Below are 22,161 nucleotides of genomic sequence, written 5' to 3'. Positions count from 1 at the left end.
CCGGCAGGGTGGAAATATTCATGTCTTCTCTGAAGCCAGTTGGAAGGTGGATAACGGACAGTGTTGGGCCCATAACAGACACATTCACACACATTTCTTTCTTTCCCCACTCGCTTCAGGAGAAGTCCAGTCTGGACACGCTCAGTGTTTTATTCTTGCCAAAACACTGTTGGAAGCAACAGGCTTTTTTCTGTGGAGACTTGGACCCTCTTCCAGCAAGCTTTTGGAGGCTTGCTTTAAGACTTTTGTTCCGTCAAGAAACACCGCAGTTCCATCAAAATCCTAAATGACCAGACTTGGAAAGGACTGTAGAGGAGCCGCGGGAGCTCTCCTGATTGTGAAGGGGGAGACTGAGCCCAGAGGCCGTGGGTTTCCCGGCACCCTGTGGCCTGTTAGAAAGCGAGCAGGAGCCAGAAACTCCTCATTCCCCATCTGTGCCTTCCCAGCTGTGGCTTACCGGGCCTGAAGTGTCGCTGGAAATGCACAACGTGGGCCTGCTTCCCCTAGACTGTCTCCTTTCCGGTCCGGCCATAGCTCTACCTGCTGCAGGAGGGTCCTTTGGGGTAAGCTCAGGAAGGGAGGGCCACCCCTGGTGAGGTGCAGGGAGGCACCTCAGCCACACCCTCCTCAGCCTCTGAGTCCCTGCAGCTTGCCTCCGGTGACTCATCCTGAGGTGCCTAAGGATGCGCTCCTCCTAGAACGGGATGGTGGTGGAGTCCCCACCATGAAGACGAGGCAGTCCTTTGGGTGGAGGTCCCTGGGAATGGGCATCATTAGTGTGGAGGCGTCTGGGTGGGGGGACCCAGGGCTGGAGAGGACCTGCCCTGTGATCCTGGAGCCTGCATTGAATCCCAGCTCTGGACTCTGCCAGCCGTGTGACCTGTGCAGAATTATTTAACCTCCGAGTCCCAGGTTTCTTCACTGCAGAGAGTAATTTTATCTACTTCATAAGGATATGATGAGGATTCCATGAGTTAATATTTAAGAAAACTTAGAACGGTTCTGGGCAGCATGTGCTTTCTATATGGGATTGAGGAGAGAGAGAAAGAGAAGCAGACACAGAGAAGAGGCGAGGATGAGCCCGCAGCTCTGAAGGTCAGCTTTGCGCTGGCTCCGACGCCCTTGCTGATGTGCCAGTGACTTGGAGGAGAGCTGGCTCCTCTCTGTGCCTCTGTTTCCCCACTTGTCCAAGGAAGAACCTGGGTCGGGTGATGCTGTACGCCCTTTTCGGCTCTCGTATTGGTGGGTGCTTACAGTTTATTTTTTCAGGAACCTCTCTGATTTCTTACATCAGCAAGAAGAAGGTTTCCATCTTCCCTTGGAAAAGGCCCTTCCAGCTGCCTGACCTTGCCTGGCATGGGGTGGGACAGCGCCCCAGCTCCATCTTAGCAGAGCGAGCCACCATCGTCCAGCATTGAGGCCACCTTCTAACATCCCCAGGGCTTCTCTGTAAAGCAGGGAGACAGCACTTCATTTGGGGGTTTTCCAGATCATGTCTCTGTAGGCACAGTGAGGTGACTGAAGGCTCTGGAGGTGTGAGTAGGTCCAGGTGGCGGAGCCCGAGTGAGCTGTCCAGGGGCTGCTGGGCAAATCATAAAGTGAATCCAGCCAGGTACAGAGAGGAGTCTGCTCATGAAAAGGGCCAAGCACCGGGCGCTGAGGGCCCTGTTTCCTTCTAGAAAACCATATCCCCCAGACAATGTTGGGTGGCTATAAACATTCCAGTCCTGAGGTTCCCCAGAAGTCCCACGGGGCTCAGAGCAAGGGAGGCTTCATTAAATGGGAAGAGTGCCAGCCTTGGAATCGGAGGGACTAGGCTCTCACCCTGGCTGCGCTTCTGCCAGTACAGGGACCTTAGACAAGCTTTGGACTTCACTGGCCTCCATGTCTGTATTTGACATTTCAGGATGGTGATGCCTCTCCGGGCCAGTGGCTCTAAGGATCCAATGAGTCATGAGAGCAAGTATAGGGCTTGGCACCTGGTAGAAGCTCCCTTAGCAATTAACAGAAGGGAGTTGGCGTTTTGAAGGGACTGAAGCCACAATCCACCCTGCAGGCGTGGGCACCTCTTTCTTTTCCATTTTGACTCCCAACTCGGCCTTATAAAAAGCCATCAATAAGTCTCACCCCCAATTCGTGTTGCTCTTGAGGGGCTGGCAGTGTCACCCACTAAGTATGACTGTGATCAGTATTTACTGGGTACCCGCTGCGTGCTGGGTGCCTAGAGATGCCCACATTCATCTTCCCCCGTCTTTATGGAGCAGGTGTTTGGCAGCTTGAGATCTCAGGTACCAAGTCCCTGGGTAACTCCAGGACTCATCCCGAGGCACCTAAGGATGTGCTGCTCCTAGAACAGGATGGTGGTGGAGTCCCCACCATGAGGATGAGGCAGTCCTTTGGGTGGAAGTCCCTGGGAATGGGCATCATTAGTGTGGAGGCATCTGGGTGGGGGGACCCAGGATGGCTCTCAGCTCCTAAGATGCCATCTTCCCCTGTCCCAGGGAGATCACAGAGTAAGGGCGTGGATTCCTTTGTTGTCTGAGCACAGTAACATGATTGGGTGGGTGTGGGCTGCCCGAAGACTGTTTCATTCATCTTCCTCTCCTGAGGACACGTTATGTGGTCTGAGTGCAGTAGGGAGCTCATGGTTGAAAGGCTACGTTCATATCGATCAGTACAGTGCCTGCATCCGTTCATGTTATGAGCATCCCTGCACACCAGGCCCTGCAGGGGGAAGGAGACAGATCAGATCCAGGCCTTGCCTCCTAAACACACAGTCTGGGAGGGGGTGAGACTTGCAGAGTATAGGACAGGGAGAGGCTACGTGTCGGGAGAAGGGAAGACATGAGGTGGAAACTGGATTGCAGAAGAAAGAGAAGCCATTTCTGGAGGGGCTGCAGAGACAGGAGATAGGACAGTCTTCATCGGGGAGGTAGCATTTGAGTTGGGTTGTAATGGTGTAATGGCATTCTCTCTCTCTCTCTCTCTCTCTCTCTCTCTTTCTCTCTCTCTCTTTCTCTCTCTCTCTCTCTCTGGGATGGAGTCTCACTCTGTTGCCCAGGCTGGAGTGCAATGGTGCAATCTCAGTTCACCACAACCTCTGCCTCCCGAGTTCAAGCAGTTCTCCTGCCTCAGCCTCCCAAGTAGCTGGGATTACAGGCAGCCACCACCATGCCCAGCTAATTTTTTGTATTTTTAGTAGAGATAGGGTTTCACTGTGTTGGCCAGGCTGGTCTCAAACTCCGGACCTTGTGATTGGCCCACCTCAACCTCCCAAAGTGCTGGGATTACAGGCCTGAGCCCCCACGCCCGGCCATAATGGCATTCTGTACACCAAGGTGGTCTAAGCACCTGGAATTTCACCTACATTATCTCAGATTTGAACCAGAAAACAACAAATGAAGGGTACTTTACATATTCCTGTTTAACAAACAAGTCCATTGTGATTGCTAGGGGTTTGAGTACTTAACTTGTTTGAGTACTTGTCGTGGGATTAACACAGGAGAGTAGCACCCCAGGTCTCCCCCAGAGCGCCTGCCCTCCCACCGTCCTCTGCTGCCTCCTGATGTTGGTTGGCGGAGAGGAGACTGGAAGGTGGGCTTTCTAGAAAGAGGCGATCCTGTGGTCAAGCTGGGGACAGGCTCCGGCAGGAATGTGCTTCGGTGGCAAAGAACGGTGCTGTACAACTGCGGCTGTGGCTGAGAGTGAGCCAGATACTTGCAGAGGGTCCCACGCTGCCAGGCTGAGGAGGCGGGTGGGTCCTGCAGGCCATGGGCACCATGGGGGGCTGGGAAAGGAGGGATGTCCAGAAATGGATTCTGGGGAGACCACTTTGGCAATGGGAGAGACAATGGATTGGATAGAGGTGGAGGCAGAGGGCTAGGTGGCTGTGGGGAGGATTTGCGCAGGGTGGGCTCAGGCCCTGTCTGCAAGAAGTTCGAGGATGCATGGGCCATCCTGCTCATCAAAGGCACGAAGGGGCTGCATCTGGTTTCTGGGGAAAGTACTCAATACCTTCAGTTCTGGCACCAATGTTATATGAACGGTTTATTGTATGTGAGGGAGAAGGAGAAGAAAGACCGCTTCTCCCTCCTGCTCTGGATGTGCCTGTCAGCAGCAAGGTTTCAGAGTCGTCAGGCCCTGGCCTCGGGCGGTTTTCTGCTTTCAGTGGAGTGGGAGCGCCCTCTGCTGTCAGCAACTCAGAACCGCAGCAAATGGCCTTGGCCTGGAGGGGCTCAGTGGGCTTTGCAGCCAGGATGGGGCCAGGGTGGTGCACTGCCTGGAGACGCGGTTTTCCTTCCTGGAAATGGGAACCATATGCCCTGCGATTGCTTGAAATGCCATCGAGGTAGTGCCCGTTTCAGCATTTGGTTCTCAGAGCAGAGGTCCAGGCTTCTTTCATTTGTACAAGCTTATATTTCCCTATTGATTCCAGATGTGGGGAACAGAGATCTTAGCGTTCTCGTCATGCAGCCACGTTCTCCCTGGTTTGTGTTTTGTTATCTCACCCCGGTGGGGAACTGGAGCCCCAGAGAGGGGGCAGCCTCTCTCCAGGTGGCAGAGTCGGGATTCGAACCAGGTCTGGCTACTCCTCACTGCTCTCCTGGCCCTTCTGTCCCCAGCACCTGTCCCTTCCCTCCTGTGCTGTTCCCCTCTTGCTGGTCCCTTCCAAGTTACTTTTGGTCTTTCTTCCCCTACTCCAAGCCCATCCACACAGTCACCCTTTGTTTGGCTTAACCGGCTTCTCATGCACAATTTCCAAGCCCCAGGCAGGGTTAGTGTTTCACGTCGACTACCTCACAGGTCCTCTCGGCAGCTTCACTGGGTAAATATTAATATTATGCTCCTTATTTGTAGAAACTGAGTGACAGAGCTGCTAAAGAACTGGTCCAAGGTCACACAGCTGGAGTGTGGGACCAGCCAGGGTTTGGGTCTGAAACCTGCAGTTGGTCACCACCCACGCCCCCTCCACCCAGGAGCCAGGGGTCTCACTCTCAGTCTGTAGGAGCCGAAGCCTGCACTCAGCTGCACCTGTGTGGCCAGTGCAGTCCTAGCAAAGCCAGCAAAGCCATGCAGAAGCAGAAGGTCTGAGTGGAGGGCCTGCCGGGGGCGTGGGCGCCCTAGTGTGGCCTCAGATGGCCCCATACTGCGGCATGGTCCCATCACCTGTCTCAGATGCTGTGGAGGCGTTTCAGTTTGAGACCTCACTCTGAATGCTACATCTTCTGTCTCTCTCCCTGTCCCTGTGTCTGTGAATCAAATTCTCTCTTCTGCCCTGTCTCTTTCGGTCTCTCTGCATCGAATGTCTGTGCCTGCCTAACTGTCCCTCTGCTTCTTTGTCTCCCTTTGTCTCTTTATCTCTCTCTGGTCTCTCCATTTGTCTCTGTCTCTTTTTATGCCTCTCTCTCCCTCTGTCTCTCCATCTCTGTTTTTCTGGGTTACTCAGTCTCTGTCTCTCTCTGTGTCTCTCTATCTCCATCTGTCTCTGAGTGTTCCCCATTCTTCTTTCTCAGCTTATTTCCTTCCCTCATCTATCCTCTCTCATTCCTCCCACCCCTTGCTAATGACCACCCATCCATCAGGCCTGCAGCCACGTCCACCTGGCCCCTCTATCACGTGCCGACCAACAGTGCCAACTGCCACCCCCAGGTGCAGCCAGGCCCTCTCTGTGCACCTGCAGCTGTCCTAAGTTGCAGTCAGAGGAAATCTTGGCTCTAGACCCACTCATGTTGATCTGAAAGTGCAAGGAAATAATAAACAGGGACTTGGGCAACAGGCACACTTTGCCTTGCTCTGAGGCCTGTGGGAGAGCCGGGGTCCAGGTGATTGTTGGGTCCATGGCTATGCCGAATGTCATACTCGGGGTTGGGGTCCAGCCTGTGCTGAGGCCCAAGGGGAGTAGGTGGATGAGCAGGTAGCTGAAAGAACACGCAGGGGCCGGAGGCAGGTGAAATGTGGTTTAACTCCGCAGCTCTCTCGTCAGCAGCTCACTTCCACTGGCTCTTATGCTGCTCTCCCGTTCGGCAGCTTACTCTCACACTGTCTGCTGTCTCGGCTGCTTAGCCCAGCAGCTCCTCTGCTGAGAGGACCCACAGCTGCATGGCCGGCTCTCCCTGCCTTCAGGGCCAGCAGCTTCACTCTTTCTCTCTCTGGGCACAAGCAAGCCGAGCTGTGTCCTGACTACCTCCTGTCTGCAAGACAGACGGCTTTGGCTCTCTCTCTTTCTCTGGGAGTGAGCACGCCTGCTCAGTGTCAACAGGGCAATTATACCTTTTACAGACAGCAGTGGCTTAGGGCCAAGGGATGGCCTTCCCATGTTGTGGCTGCATAGCTGTGTTTACATGATACGTGGAATTGTGCACCTGCGCTACAAACTCACCGAGTCCCTCTGGCCTGGATGTCTGCCTCGGCCTGTTCCTTGACCAAAGCACAGCCATGTTCCTGAGAGTGTTGTGTAGTTGGGTGGCCTGCTGCAAGGAAGCATGCCCAGGACTGGAAATCAGGAAACCTTGATTTGAGTCCTGATGCCACCACTGAGTTTCTGTGTGCCCTTGGACAAGGCGCACCCCTACGTCTCTGTTTCCTCATCTAGAGGTGGAGGGTGAGATTCCGTGGGCTGGGAGACTCTTGTCCACTCACCAGTGCAGGCCCCATAGCGGGAAGCCTGCCTGCTCCTCCAGGGACTCTGCTCTGACCCTCCCCATCCCAGGCAGTAGAAAAAGACCAAGGATGAAGGGACGGGAGGGCTTGTTCTGGCACCAGTGCCAGCACACCAAGCTGGAGTTAAGTGGCTTCACCTCCCTGAGCCTCAGTTTCCTCATCTCTTGGTGCTTGGGCCTGCCAACCTCACAGAGTTTGAAGGGGATGATGTAGGGACAGATGTGGAATCACTTGGCAGAGACGAAACCCAGGCAGCTCCTCTCACCATTCACCCCAAGTGTCATGTGATGGAAAGACCTTTTATTTTATTTTATTATTTTTATCTTTCCTGAGATAGAGTCTCACTCTGCCACCCAGGCTGGAGTGCAGTAGTGCAATCTTGGCACATTACAAGCTCCGCCTCCCAGGTTTAAGCAATTCTCCTGCCTCAGCCTCCTGAGTAGCTGGGACTACAGGCACCCGCCACCATGCTTGGCTAATTCTTTTGTATTTTTTAGTAGAGACAGGGTTTCACCGTGTTGACCAGGCTGGTCTTGAACTCTTGACCTCAGGCAATTCGCATTCCTCGGCCTCCCAAAGTGTTGGGATTACAGGTGTGAGTCACCAGGAAAACCATTTTAAAAGATTAGTGTATAATTGTGCTCGAAAATACATGTGTACATCAACGTTCTGGAATTCTAAAATAATTTTGGAAAGATAGAAAACATGTAGGATTAAGTTTATATAGATGCAAGGCCAGGGGCCTGCAAACCAAACTGCAGAGCCCAGAGAGGGACGGGACACCTCCAGGTTCACATCAGTGGGTTTGGGGAATGAAGGGACCCTGGGGCAGCTGTCAGTGATTCACTGGTTTCCTGAACTTGGAGACGCAGAGTCAAGCAGCCCCTGCCCTGTTCCCTGCCTATCCTGGGTAGTGGGAAGCCTCAGTATTTGTTTCCAGATGAAGGGAAAGACCCGCTCCCCAGGCAGCCAGCAAGCCCCCGGAGGGATAGGAGCAGCCACACAAGGAAGAAAACCTTCCATGCATCCCACCTGCGGGAGGTTCCTCCTGGTCCTGCCATCGCCAGAGGGAGTGGCAGTGAATGGAATCAGTGTCCACCAGTGGGCGGCTACCCACAGCAACCACGAGCAGAAAACCAGGCACCTGTGACCCCTGGAAGAAAAACAGCATCCTGAAAGACGCCAACCTCAAAAAGAAACAAATCACCACTTGGGAAATGAGATTCTAGAGAAAGAGAAGGTATAATCTCCCAGTCATTCAGTAAACGTCAGCGGGGCCCACACTGAGGCTCCGGGAACCCAAGAACGGAAAGAGTGAGAGCCCCTCCAGTCCTCGTGCGAATGGGGAGGTGCGATGCACAGATAATAGATGCAAATTGAATTAAGGGTGATGCGGGAGAAGAAAATGAGACCATGCCGCCGCCGACAGCCTCTCATTTAGATGAAAAGGTCAGGAGGTGACACTGCATCTGAGCCCAGAAGGGTGCAGTGGAGGCAGCGGTGGGAACAGGAGGCAGGGAAGGCAAAAGCTGGAACAAAGTGGCTGTGTCTGAGCAGCCTGACGAGGGGAGCTGCGGCTGCTGGGGTGCAGGTGGGAGACCGTTCAGACCAGTGCGAACCCACCTTTTAAGTGTCTGCCCAACTGAGTTCTTGCAGCCCACCTGGAAGAGGGACCCCCAGCTGGGAACACCAGGTCTGAGTTAACCTAGGATTAGAACACACCAGCACCTGGGAGTTAGCTCAAGAAAACCATGGCACAGCTGCGGGGAGACTACGGCATTTATTCACTACTTATCCTAAGCAGGGATGTTCTCAGGTGACTTGGTCATGGGTATCTTTTGTCTTTTTTGGAGACAGAGTCTCACTCTGTCACCCAGGCTAGAGGGCTGCAGGGCAGTGGCATGATGATAACTCTCTGCATCCTCTGTCTCCTGGGTACAAGCGACTCTTGTGCCCCAGCCTCCCAATCAGCTGGGACTGCAGGCACGTGCCACCACACCCAGCTAACTTTTGTATTTTTACTGGAGATGGGTTTTCACACCATGTTGGCCAGGCTGATCTGTACCTCCTGACCTCAGGTGATCCACCCACCTTGGTCTCCCAAAGTTCTGGGATTACAGGTGTGAGCAACTGCACCTGGCCTTTTGTTTTTCTTTGAGAGTCATAGGTATATTTTGAGGATGGGGTTATTAACATCCCCATAGTAATCAAAACGCTCTCAGAGAGGTGAAGTGACTTGCTCAAGATCTATAGGAGCAAGAGATTCAGTCAGCTCCATCTAATGTAAACAGATCAAAGTGCAGATGCTGGCTTCCTGCTAGCCAGCAATTCACCCTGACATCGATTTTTAGCACTGGGGACGTGGTGCATGTTCGTACGTGTTTACTGGACAAATGAATGATGCATAAAATATGCCTGCAGTTTTATGAACTGCATTACAGACCCCACTCACCCATGGCTTTGTTTGACCCTGATGAAGAATAGTGAGACGAAGAGACAGTGTGGCTCACAGAAGCCACATGGCCATCTCTTGGCCACAGATTTGAAAAGTGAAAAGCAGAGAGATGAATCCAGTTGTTCTGACCTTTGACCTATGTTCCTTGTCCTCCAATACGAATCCTGTCTCGGTCTGGTGTGTATGTGTGTGTGTGTGTGCGTGCATGTGTGTGCATGTGTGCGTGCATGTGTGTGCACTTGTGTGTGCATGCATGTGTGTGCACTCGTGTGTGTGCATGTGTGCGTGCATGTGTGTGCACTTTGTGTGCACTTGCATGTGTGCATGTGTATGTGCGCACGTGTGCGGACAGCCCCTTCTCTCCGCCCTCCTTGTCCGTCATGGTCACTGTGGGGATGTGCCCTGGGCCACTGCCTGTGGCCACTTACCTGCACTTTATTTCTCCATTTTCCTTCTTTTGCCAGGGGGAGCGAGGCCTGGATGGATTCCCCGGGAAGCCTGGGGAGGCAGGACAGCAGGTAGGTGGGTACTGACGCTGTTGGGCTAGGTTTCATCAGAGGTCAGAGGATGGGGGCAACCGGACCCCACACAAAGCTCCACAGAGCCTCGGAACCTGGGCCTCCTCCTTGCCCAGCTGGAGGCTGCAGGAGGCTAGGACCAGACCCCAACTGTGTGGCTGTAGGTTGACTCTGCGAACTCCAGAGCTGGAGGGATCCCAGTGCATAGACCACTTGAAATCCCATTTTACATCAGGTAAGGTGATGCACTACCGTAGTGTAAAGGCCTCTGACCATGCACACATTTTCAAGGTTTCGTGTAAGCAGCACTCATTGCAATCTTGTCCCCAGAGGGAAGGATTCAAAACAGCTGCAATTCTCCTCAATATGGAGCTGGCTAAATAAATCAGGATGCCTGGACACAGGGAGTGCTATGATGCTCAGGACATTCATGAAGAAACTCTGGATGGACTGATGTGAGTGGTCTGCAAGACATGTGGTTCAGTGGAAAATCAAGAACAGTGTGGAATGGCGTGGGGGAAAACGCACCTATGACTTACAAAGACCATCTCTGCAAGAATCAGCAAGACAGTGATAACCTTGCTGCTCCGTTGCCCCCAGAAGGGGACTTTAAATACTTAGGCACTTCAGTTCTGAACCATGTGAACATATAATCTATTCCAAAATAAACTACATTTACATATTTAAATTAAAAAATTAAAACCTAAAATCATACATTCGTGTTAAAGCCAGTTAGTAAAATGCCATGTTGCATAGCATCATTTAACATATTTGTCAATTAATATATTTGTACAATATGAAATCATAGATATAATATGTACATAATTATATTCAATATCAGTGAATTACAATAAATAATATATTAATATAAATTATAGTTCATTCCGTCTCCCACAAATATCTGGATTTGTATTTACTGTCATGTAACAAACTGGAACTGGACTTTTTATATCTTGCTTTTCTTCCCTCAACATTTTATCATAAACATGGAACCATTTAAAAAAAAAATTCGCCAAAGGCCTGACTCAAATGATCAGTTAATGGTCTCTGGTAGGAATGTACCACGATTTATTGATTTGCTTCAAAATATTCATCGTGTGCTGTCTCAGTGGTAGTCCTGGCTCTCGTCACTGGAAATACCCCGATTGGTGATGGCCAAGAGGGAAAGGAATCCTTCCCATAGATGAGTGTGGAAAAACAGTAACCCAGCACACGGATGCAATGCAGGTGGCCCAGGGCGGCCGGCGAGGGGCTCAGGGCGTGGGGAAGCCAGCCCTGCGGAGGGCCGCTGCTGTCGCAGGGGTTTTGGTTGCTCAGATCTTTGCTGTTGAGAGTAAAGAGGAAGTGAGGGAGATTTCCATGCATCCTGGAGCGCATGTATGTGTCCTTAGGATCCTTTCCTATACAAAGCCCTCTGTCCATGGACGGAGATTGATTGTGCAGCTGCCCTCCAGGCCCTCCCTGGGGTCTGTGAGGATGCTGGCTGAGGACTGCCCTGTGCTGTGACTGCCGGGCCTTTCCCACGCCCCACTCCTGCAAGAGCTGGGAAAACTCAAGTAGTCTCCTGGCCACTCGTGGAAGCCTTCCCAGCAGGGACATTGAAGAACAAGAGGGATACGTCTTCAGCATCCCCTGCACCAACTCTCTGGGACTTTGAGTTCTGGGTGCCAGAGTCAGGGTGGCCCTTTTCCTCTTGCCTGGCGCCTCACCAGTCCTCAGCGCCCCTAAGGATTTCCTTGACTCCACCACACTCCGCCTTCTCCACTCCCTGGGCCAGGCCAGGTCCTGGTTATTCGCTGCCGCTTCCTCCTGCCCAGGCCCTCATGTCCCTTAGGAAGGGGTTCTTTGTTTTCTCTGAATGTGTCATCCATGCTGTAGAGCCAGTGCAACTGCAGACGAGAAAGCACGGAGATAAGGAGCTTAGGTTAGTTTGAGGAAGAACTTTCTAGCAATAAGCACAGTCTAGAAAGTTGGGTCTAAAGGGACTTTGGCTTCTGAAGAAAAGCCCAGCCACAACGGGGAGCTGCAGCTGTCTTTCAGCCTCTTCCAACCACCCCCTCCCCACCACGGTATCCCTAGTGCCTGTCATAATCGCCTTTTCGTTCTTTTTTCCAGGGGAGGCCTGGCCCTCCTGGTGTGGCAGGACCCCAGGGAGAGAAGGTGAGCAAGCTTGGGGCTGGGGAGGGCTCTGCGACCTAGGCAGGCAGGTGCGGGGACTGCCCGCCTTGGCAGATCAGGCCCAGGGAAGGAGCGTGGGTTGTAGCTCTGGGAATAAACCCCACACAGAGTGGAGGGTAGGGGATCAGGAACTCACAAACAAGACATTCCTGGCTGTCATGTTGAAGTTTTTCCTACATTTAGGAATAAAAATCCATTTAAAAAGCAAAACAAGTTCTATTATATAATATTCAGATATATTGAAATCTTTTGCTATTTACAATGCTTTTTGGACTAAGGAAGGCTATGAATAAATATAAAGAATCTTATAAAAATTCCTTCCTTTTCTTTTCCTCTTCTTTTCTCCTTCTCTGCTGCATTTTGCAAATTTTTTTAAAATCAGAATCAGAATCCTGAAAATGTCCTAGATATTTAAAAAACAAAATAAAGGTTTTATCTTATTATATTGGTCGTCTATTTTAGAATATCTGCCAGGCTTAATGAAGTCAATTTGCTGCTAAGAATTTCTGCATCTCAGCTGGAACGGTGGCATGTAGACATTCTTTGCAAAATGTGAAGGGCCTACAAAGCATCCATGAAAAGAGCCTTCCTAAGCACTGAGGGTAATGAAGAGGGAAAAAGAGAAGGTGTCATGTATTCTGGATTGTCACAGGAGGGGTGACGAGGCATAGCCTGCATTTGAGTACGAGAGGATGACATTCCTCCAGGTTCCTAGACAGGCCCTTAGGAAGGCATCAGGCATTAGGCTGGAGAAGAGCTGGGGAGAGAGCAGGGACTGAGACGGGGGACATCCAGCCCAGCTCAGATGGCTGAGAGCCCAGCAGCATCACTGCTTCTTGGAGCAGCTTACGGCAGAGTTCAGGTGAAGGTCATTGTCTGACTCAGACTGGTTCCCAGCATATACTCTAAATATGGGAGAAGGCTGCTCCAACTCCTTATGAAAGCAGACAAGGTATCTTATAAATAAATAAATAGTACGCTGACACAGACCTCAGCTTAGGATGGGGGCTGGAGAATGTTAATGTCTTCCAAACTCGCTCAGGCTTCAATGCTAGCTGAGTTAATTATTCTCTCTCCTTCTAAGTATTTTTAGAGTTGAGATGTACATTGTTATATTATCCTGGTGTCAAGATTTTAATATATTCTTGCAGTTTCTTGACAGGGGATGCTAAGTCCTAAAATAAGTAGTTTATTTCAAGTCACGAAGAGGGAATGAGGCTTGAAGTCTGGATCTAGGTGATGACTCTATTTCTTGCTGTGGTGTGTGTGTGTGTGTGTGTGTGTGTGTGTGTATGTGTCTGTGTATTATAAGTTCCAACCTTCCACCTTGTTTAGAGATTTGGTTTTGCCCTTCGTATTAGGGGAACTGCTGAGTTATTATTTCTTATTATGATAAATGCAGCAGAAATGGGAGGAGAAGGTCAAGGACCATGGTGTGATTTGGGGTTTTCATTGAAATAATTAGGAAACCAGTGAGGCTCAGGTCATAGAATGCCTCTCATCTCATTCTGAGATCACATCCTTGAGACAAATCTTAGATGCTCCACAATTTGGGAAAGTCACTGGAACCATAGAGATGTTTTATTTTTTAAACTGCTTCATTTTACAGATAACAGACAGACGTCTAGAAAATTAGTTTCTTGCCCAAGACCCAAAGTGAATCTGATTATCCACCAAGGCCTATCATATGATCTGCCTGTCCATTCGATGACGTACTGCAGATCTAAATGTCACAGGATGCATTTTTGTGCCCTTTTTAACAGTTTCACTGGAATGGGTCCATGGTCGCACTCATCACCTACTGCTGTGGAATAAATCATCCTGAAACTTAGCAGTTGGAAACAATCATTTCAGATCCCACATGATTCTGAGGGCAGGAATCTGGGATTGGCATGGCTGGATTGTTTTGCCTCATGGCCTCTCCTGAGATGCAGTCAAGCTGTCAGTGGGGATACACTAATAGTTAACTCAAGGGTCTACTGGGGCTGCAGGATCGACTTCCAAGCTCACTCATGTGGTCTCCAGCAGGCCCGAGCTTCTGGACAGCTGTTGGTCAGAGATGTTTACTTCCCTTTTACACAGGCTTCTCCATGGTACTGTGCACAGAAAGGGAAATTGCTTCTCGAAAGTAAGCAGTGAGTGATTCAAGTCTGGGGGAAAGGAGGGCACCTGAGATGGAAGCCACAGTCATTTCTGTCACCTAATCTTGGAAGACACCTCCCAGCCCTTCTGCTGTTGCTGTCAGTCACACAGAGGAGAAGGGGGATGGTGTGGGAAGTCCTGCACAAGGGTGTGTGCAGGAAGCAGGGACTGTGGGGGCCCATCACGGAGACCGGCCACCGTAGTGGCCACAGCTGATCTTTACAAAAATGTGTCACCCATGTTTTGGGAAGAAATTGATTCTAGGGAAGACTTTTGGTCCTATTACTTACTAGACTCCTGACCTTGAACAAGTCACTCAGTGTCTCTGTGCCCCAGTTTCCTCATCTTTAAGGCAGGAAAGATAGTATCATAGGGAATGACAGTGAATCCATGTCCAGTCCTTGGAGAAGAGCCCAGAAGGCAGAGTCTCTGTAATAACTGTTGGCTGTATACACACAGCTGTTAGGGATGCAGACTAGGGTCTTAGTTTTCCTAACAAATTTGTTGGAATATTGGAGCTCATATGGTGAGTTGAAAGTAATTAAAACATGTATTGATTAATTGATTTCATAACTGTTATTGGAAACTCACTTTCTGTGGTACAATATAATATTATGATAAATACAACAATGAAACCAACAGAAGTGAATGGGATAGTGACACAAAGTAGTCATAAAAAAAGACATGACTTTGAACCTCAAAAGATTCATTATTCAGCTGTTCTCTCTCTCTCACTCTCCTTACACACACACATACACACACACACACACACACACAGCATAGCTCAGAATGTCTTCTAACAATCCTGTATTACCAAAATATGAATAAGGTTTGCAGGAATCTAGGGGAAATCTAACTCCGCTTGGAGGAGTTGAAGGATGCTCATGAAGAAATGATGACGTTATTTCCACGCTGTGTTCTGAGTGTGGAGATTTTCATGCGTTCATGTCATGGAAGTGTCTGCAGAGGCCATAGAATGGTAAATGCAGTGCGTGTGTAAGCACATGTGTGTGAGAACATGTGCTTGCGTGTGTGCACGTGTGTGAGAACATGTGCTCGTGTATGAGAACATGTGCTCGTGTGTGTACACGTGTGTGCAGGGGTAGTGGCAGCATGGAGAGAATAAAACAGAATAGAGAAACGTTTCTGAGGCAGAGCTCAATTTTTCTATGTGAAAAACAGGAAGATACAATAAAGAAAACTGGCACTCAAGGTTTTTGACATAAAACATGATTAATTGGGAGTTTTAGAAAAACACTTGATGCTATGAAAAACAACGTGATGTTTCCAAGTCTTGGGGAGGGACAGGAGACAGTGCAATTGGAAGACACATTGTGAATATATCCATTTGGTTTCTGAAGAAATATTTCCTATGCATGGAATATAATCCCCAAGGCTGTGAGGGTGTGTCTTGAGCCATTCACTCTTCCTCCCTAGCCTTAAGATCTAAGAGATGGCTTCAGCTTTATCTGGCAATTATTTATTCATTTTCCAGCTTATTTAACAACAGTGTTTGAATGTTTCCCATGCTCCCTGGGCTAAGCTCCAGGTAAAAGGAAAAGTTATGTCCCCACGTCATGTGTGGAGACATTGGCTGTAAGTATTTATCTTGCTTTAGCCACAAGGCACTGTAGAAGTAGCACTAAAGATTTCTCTGTGATCAAAATTGACAAATATGCTTCATTTAGGACTGAGATACAGTGCACACCCCGGGTCATCTGGTCAGGCCAGAGCCATCGCAGCCCAGGGGACCTGGAGGCCAAGGAGGAGGAGGCAGGAGACAAGTCTCGTGTATAAAGTGACTTCATAAAAATAGATGAGAATCAGTGCCACATTTTTAGTTATTTATTTGATAAATATTTACTGAATGCTGACTGTGCAGAGCTATGAATCTGGCACAAGGGATATGTCAACATATATCCTCACAGCTCTCAGAGAGCAAAGACAGTGGCCAACGCAGGCAGGGGCTCAGAGGCTGCTCTCAGGCAGCAGAGGCTGGTGAAGGCCATGAGGTGTTCATGGAACATGACCAACATGACCCAGATCTAGGCACTGGGTTGGATGCACACAAAATAGAAAATAAGACTCCTGCTCACAAGGAGGATTCTGATCTGAGGCGGAGATGAGGATCAGACCCAGAACTTTGAGAATATCACAAGAAAGTAGACCCGGGTGAAACAAAGATACATGTGATGGCGCACAAGGAGGGGTGTTCTCCCCTGGGCTTGCAAGAATGAGCCTCGGAATGGGATGGGGCCACTGCAGAAGGCGGCACCAGTAACTACGCTGACATGCTTCTTGTTTCTGCACAGGGTGATGTGGGACCTGCGGGGCCGCCTGGGGTACCGGGCTCTGTGGTGAGTCACTGGTGGTCGGAATCATGGATGCAGGCGCTGGTGGAATTGGGTTGTTGGAGGAGTCTTCACCTCTAAGACTAAGGCAGCGCTCTTCTAAGGACATGGGATGGACGGAAGGCTTTCAACACTAAAAACGGGGCAGAATCAGAGAAAAGTCAGGAGGCACGGCATGACAGCATGCCCTGTGAATGAATGTCTTTAGTGGAGCTGAGAGAGGTTGACTGTGGTTGGGGAAATGCCAACACCTTTGCTAATGCTTGGTTTGTCCCTCAGGTGCAGCGAGAGGGCTTGAAAGGAGAACAGGTAAGAGGTACACACGTCCTCTTCAAATGGGGATGTAGGTCACAGCGGAAGCAGAAAAGCCACAACCGTGATCTCAGGCTGAGCTCAGATGGAGCCTTTCAGACTCCAGTTGCCTTTCTGCCAGGAAAGCAATGCCCACTCCCATACCTCAGCTCCCTATCGAGAGCTCAGAAAGGAAACTTTGAGTCAGGAAAGGGCCATGGGTGTTGTTGGACCTGATCATATGGTGGAAAAGTCATGACTAACATGTGTTTGGCTTGTGTTGCCAGGGAGCTCCAGGACCCAGAGGTCACCAAGGCCCCCCTGGGCCTCCAGGCACTCCGGTAAGTTGTCCCTCTCCTGCAGAGGGCTTGCTCTGCACACTTATGGGTTTGGAAGATCATAGTCATTCTCAGGGCTGAGCATGGCATTATCTCAGCCTTCACATCACCTGCGTGGGAGGTGCTGTTGTGGTCACATCTCACATAGGAGAAACTGAGCCTGGAAGAGGTGGGATAACTCTCTGCACATCATGCAGTCAGCCATGGGTAGAATGGGATTGACGTGCTGGGACCCTGCCTTCAGCGTCCACAGTCCCAAATAGGCCATGATGGGGGTTTCTAGGGATTCAGTCTGATGTTTTATTTTCCTTTTAGATAAAGTAGAACAAAAACATTGAAGCCAGGCTCGGTGGCTTATGCCTGTAATCCCAGCACTTTGGGAGGCCAAGGTGGGTGGATCATGAGGTCAAGAGATCAAGACCAACCTGGCTAACATGCTAAAAACCCCATCTCTACTAAAAATACAAAAACTAGCCAGGTGTGGTGGTGTGCACCTGTAGTCTCAGCTACTCAGGAGGATGAGGCAGGAGAATAGCTTGAACCTGGAGGCGGAGGTTGCAGTGAGCCGAGATTGTGCCACTGCACTCCAGTCTGGGCAACAAGAGCAAGACTCTGTCTAAAAAAAACAAAAACAAAAACAAAAAACAAAAAAACTGGATACTTACGTGCCAGTTGAATCACTTCCAGTGCACTCACTTTTCCCATATTTCTGCTAAATTCTGACTTTGCAGTGGCCTGGGACATTTCAGCCTTTGCTTTCTCCCTCTGTTAAGAATTTAATGATATGTAAATAACCACTTTGGAAGAGGCCATCCGAAGGGCCCTTGTGATTATTTTGTGATGTAAGTTCAGATACTGAGGATAATTAATAAGAATACAGTAAACTCCACAGGCTTCCTGCTCTAAAGTTGCTTCTTCTGGCGATGTGCTGCTGTTGCTTTCAAGTTACTGTATTTTATTGAAATAAATAAAATCACTGATTCATAATTGAATATAAATCAGATTCATATTAAGCTATTGAGGCCCGCTCTTTATTAGGATACATTTATATGTTTTTGCTGGGGTAAAAATAGAAGAAACTCAACGGATGTTTAATTCTAGTAAAATTAAAATAATTTTATATCAAAGATTTTGGATCAGATAATCTAACTTACGTCTCTGTGACCTCTCCAGGTTCAGTTTCCAGAGCTGCCCACAATTATAACTGTTGAGAGATTTAAACTAGATAATGCAGGGAATGCAGTGTGTTTCACTATTTACTTTTCTATGCATACATGTATATTTCAGATCTATTATTGGCAAGTATTGAAGGTCTATACTATAGTATGTTTTCTTATGCAAATATATGCATATTAAGTCTGCAAGGGTGAAGATGTTATTTTTCATCTTTTACCAATGAAGACATTGGTGCAGAGACATTGAGTGGTTTGCACAAAGTCACATAGCTGTCGAGAAGCAGAACTGAACTGGAGCCCAGATCTGACTGTGCAGCCTCTGCTCTTTTCACCACAGAGTGTACAATACTTCTTCTGAGCTGCGTAAAAGGGAATTACTTTACTTCGTGACCCCCACTAAAGAAGAAGAAGCTAACGATGGCTAGCCCTGCTTAATCATGATGCAACCTTCTTGGGCTCTTTCTGAGATGGAAATATATGGGTAGTCCTCACCCTTTACGCAGATTTTGTTGTAATAAATGAGGGAGGGAGACAAGGAAGAAACCTCAAATGTTTGTGACCACCTACCTTATTTCAAGCAAAATACTAAGGCAGAAGATACAGGGATGGAATAACACAGGAGGCAGTCTCAGAGTCTGAAGAATCAGCTATGTGAAAAAGAAATAATTGCAAGTAAACTTTTGCAGTTTCTAGATGATGAATGGGAATCTCCTGCCTGTACCATTTCTAGGGTCCATTATATAGGACATAGGGAGGGTCTTGAACCTACCTTCTTTCTTTTCTTTCTTTCTTTCTCTTTTTTCTTTTATTTCAGACAGAGTCTTGCTCTGTTGCCAGGCTGGAATGCAGTGGTGTGATCTTGGCTCACTGCAACTTCTGCCTCCTGAGTTCAAGCAACTCTCCTGCCTCAGCCTCCTGAGTAGCTGGGACTACAGGCATATACCACCATGCCTGGATAGTTTTTGTATTTTTAGTAGAGACTGGGTTTCACCATGTTGGCTAGGCTAGTGTCGAACTCCTGATCTTGTGATCCACTCGCCTTGGCCTCCCAAAGTGCTGGGATTACAGGTGTGAGCTACCATGCCCGGCCAAACCTACCTACTTTCAAAATTTAGATTATCTTAGCCTGATGCCCAACAGGGTTGCCCATGGTTCTGAAGATGTCCTCTAGCCTAGACAGAATGAGATTTAGTACAACACATGATGTTAGTGGTAAGGTCCCCTGGGAGTGTTCAAAAAGCAAACAGCCTAACTAAAGGCCTTATTAAGAGAAGAACAGTAATGAGAAGTCCGATACTGTAAGATTCTTTAGGTGAGGACCAATATCTCTCCCATCTCTCAGTCCACAGGGCTTATCACATGGTGGGAACTTAACGCATGCTTGTAGAGATAGCCCTGCAGCAGGTATTCAAGAGGGCCACTCAAGTGAACCTGACCGCAGCGTGAACTTAGAGAAGCTGGGTCATGGAAGGCACTTGGGATTAGGAACCAGAGCATCTGATTTCATGGCCCAATTTTTCCACCAAGTAACTTTGTGTCTTTGGCCACATTGCTTAATCTCCAGTCCTCATTCGATTCGTCCCTCACTTGGAAATCTGCAGCAGCAGCATCTTCTTCTACGTAAACATACTATGAGGTTAAATGAGCTGCTGTCTGAAGCAGAGCACCATGGAGCCTCACTGAGCCCAATGCCGATATCAGTTGTCGTTTCTATCCGCTTTTGAATCCCCGCAGTACCTAGCTCGGGGCCTTCTGCAGAGCAGTTGCTTTCTACATATTCATTGGGTTGAATTGAATTGAGAAGCTGGCTTCAGTGACTTCTGTCGAGAATGGAAAATTTTGAGTTTGTGTTCAGCAATCCCAGAGAGAGGAAAATATATCCCATTCTCTAAATGGAAACAGTGTTCAGTTTTCTGCATCCAAATGCTGGCATCTTTCACCCTTTCTCCAAAATGAAACAGGCTCTGATAGTTTTACCAATGTCTGGTGTGGCCACTAAAGGGCCAGCTATGTAGATCAATGCCAGGCATTTCTTGACCTTAAACTCATGCCTTTAGGGTCTTCTCTTTCTGTGTGTCCTGAGCTCAACAGGATCTCCTTGTTAGGAAGAGAGATCCACACCTTTAATTATTGCAGTTTGTCCATTTATTTATTCATTTACATGGTGTTATTAAGAGAAAAGACCTTGGATCTAAATGCACCTTGGTCATGTATAGTTATGCAAAATTTAGCAACAGTAGCTATTAGTATGATAATTATGAAAATAATATTTATTGAAGATGGGGAAATTGAAGTACAGAGAGGACACTTCTGGCCAAATTCACCCAGAAGTGGTGATAGAGTCACGGCTTAAGCTTAGGGTTTCAGTTTCTCACTCACGTGGTGTGCCTCATTCTATGGTATAAATCAGGGTGCTGTCAGGGGGCCCAGGTGCTGTGCCCCAGATTTAGAACCCATTCATAACTGCTTAGTAGGTGGCCGTATCATCCCCGCTTCAGAGATGACATAACTGAGGTTTAAGGACACCAGGTGACTTGCCTGAGCTCATGCGGCAGAATTGAGGCAGGATGAGGGGGCAGGATTTGCATAACCCCTCCCTGCGCCAGTGTTCCTTGGTTAATTGGAATTGATCTTTCCTAGGCGATTTCATTCATTTGTCCAGGTGATCATGTTTTGCATATCACTGTTGCCTGAGAGTCAGATAATCTATTCCAGTTCTTTTTGAGCCAGCAAGCTGCAGGGAAAGGGCACTGGGCTTAGAATCAAAGACACTTAGTTCCAGACAATTCTTTTCTGCATGCTTTCTGCAAACTACTAAAGCAAGCTATTGGATGCTTGCAGTACTCAGTGTAAAGTATGAACTATGTTGCTCACATCCTGTTAAACATACTTAATCAGGTCAGATAGATGTACATGTTTTAAAGTGATAGAGGTTTGAGAGAATGGGACGTCCCAATTTCCCCATCGGAATGGTTTGGCATTACACTATCCAGTGAGGGTGAGAGTCTAAAGCCTAAGCTATGACATTGAGCCCTGCATTTACCATTATGTTTCTCTCTCTTTTTCCTTTTTTTCCCTCCTAAAGGGTCCAATAGGCCCAGAAGGCAGGGATGGACCTCCTGGTTTGCAAGGTCTCCGAGTAAGTAAACTCTCTTTTCTGTGTGATTCCTCAGCTCACCCACACTGGTCCCTAGTTTATAATGTCATACAGAGAAGATAGACCGTATCACTTTCAGGGGCTTGAAATGAATATTGGAGGAAGAATGAAGGGTTGAATTCGGTTCATCAAACATGGTTGAGGTTCTACTGTGTTCTGCCTTGAGTTGGGCCTCAGGGACATGGAGATGAGTCTGTTGTCTGGGACATGTCAGGGACATGGAGATGAGTCTCTATATCTATAGATATAGAGACATAAATCCATTAGGTGATCACAGCCCCACAGAGGGGAAGCCGGTGTCAAGGGTACACAGAGAAGAGGCAACTGACCCAGCCTGGGGAGCTTCTTGAAGGAGATGATATTTGAGCTAAGTCTTGAGAAAAGTGAGCAAAAATAGGGGCGAAAAGATACAGCTGTGCCTCTAATGTATTCTTGCTATTATTGAATATCATATCTCAGCATATTTAATTTAATTAAGCACTGTTTTCCTATCTAGATTTTACACCCTGGAAGGGTCTAATTCACCAGTAAGTGCAGCTCTTGAAACAATGCCATATATACTGAGGGCTGCAGAGTCACGCTGGGGTTACTCCTTGACCCCCTGTGATGCTCCCACAGCAAACTGGACTGAAAGCCAGACTTGACTCTGTGTCCCTCATTCCCATCAAGGTACCTGGGACAGGGTAGGAAGCCAGCTCACATTTGTTGAACTTTACCCTTAAGCATGTACCACCTTTTACTAGTTCACATGGATAACAATCTGAGGGCCACAGGCATCCACAGATGGGGCAGGTAGCTCCGGGGACCAGAGGACTTCCTGCCTCTGGAGGTTTTCACCAGCGAGGTTGGGTGGGAATGGAGTCCTGGCATCTGACAGGCAGCCCTTATCCCACGAA

General features: G+C 48.7%; 1 protein-coding gene across 1 annotated transcript in view; it reads left to right on the top strand.

Annotated features, from left to right (window-relative positions):
- COL22A1 (collagen type XXII alpha 1 chain) overlaps positions 1-22,161 on the top strand; it is a 287,201-nt gene that overhangs the window by 109,573 nt on the left and 155,467 nt on the right. The window contains exons 16-21 of the mRNA XM_064384626.1: positions 9,580-9,633; positions 11,749-11,793; positions 16,266-16,310; positions 16,584-16,613; positions 16,883-16,936; positions 21,194-21,247. Coding sequence (XP_064240696.1) covers positions 9,580-9,633; positions 11,749-11,793; positions 16,266-16,310; positions 16,584-16,613; positions 16,883-16,936; positions 21,194-21,247 — 282 coding nt within the window. The remainder of the gene's footprint in view (positions 1-9,579; positions 9,634-11,748; positions 11,794-16,265; positions 16,311-16,583; positions 16,614-16,882; positions 16,937-21,193; positions 21,248-22,161) is intronic.

This window comes from Aotus nancymaae, unplaced genomic scaffold (assembly GCF_030222135.1).
Source record: "Aotus nancymaae isolate 86718 unplaced genomic scaffold, 86718_ANA_hifiasm-v0.15.2.pri h1tg000036l, whole genome shotgun sequence".
NCBI lineage: Eukaryota > Metazoa > Chordata > Mammalia > Primates > Aotidae > Aotus > Aotus nancymaae.
Note: the sequence above shows the minus strand (reverse complement) of the source record. Positions and strands in the feature narration are given on the sequence as shown.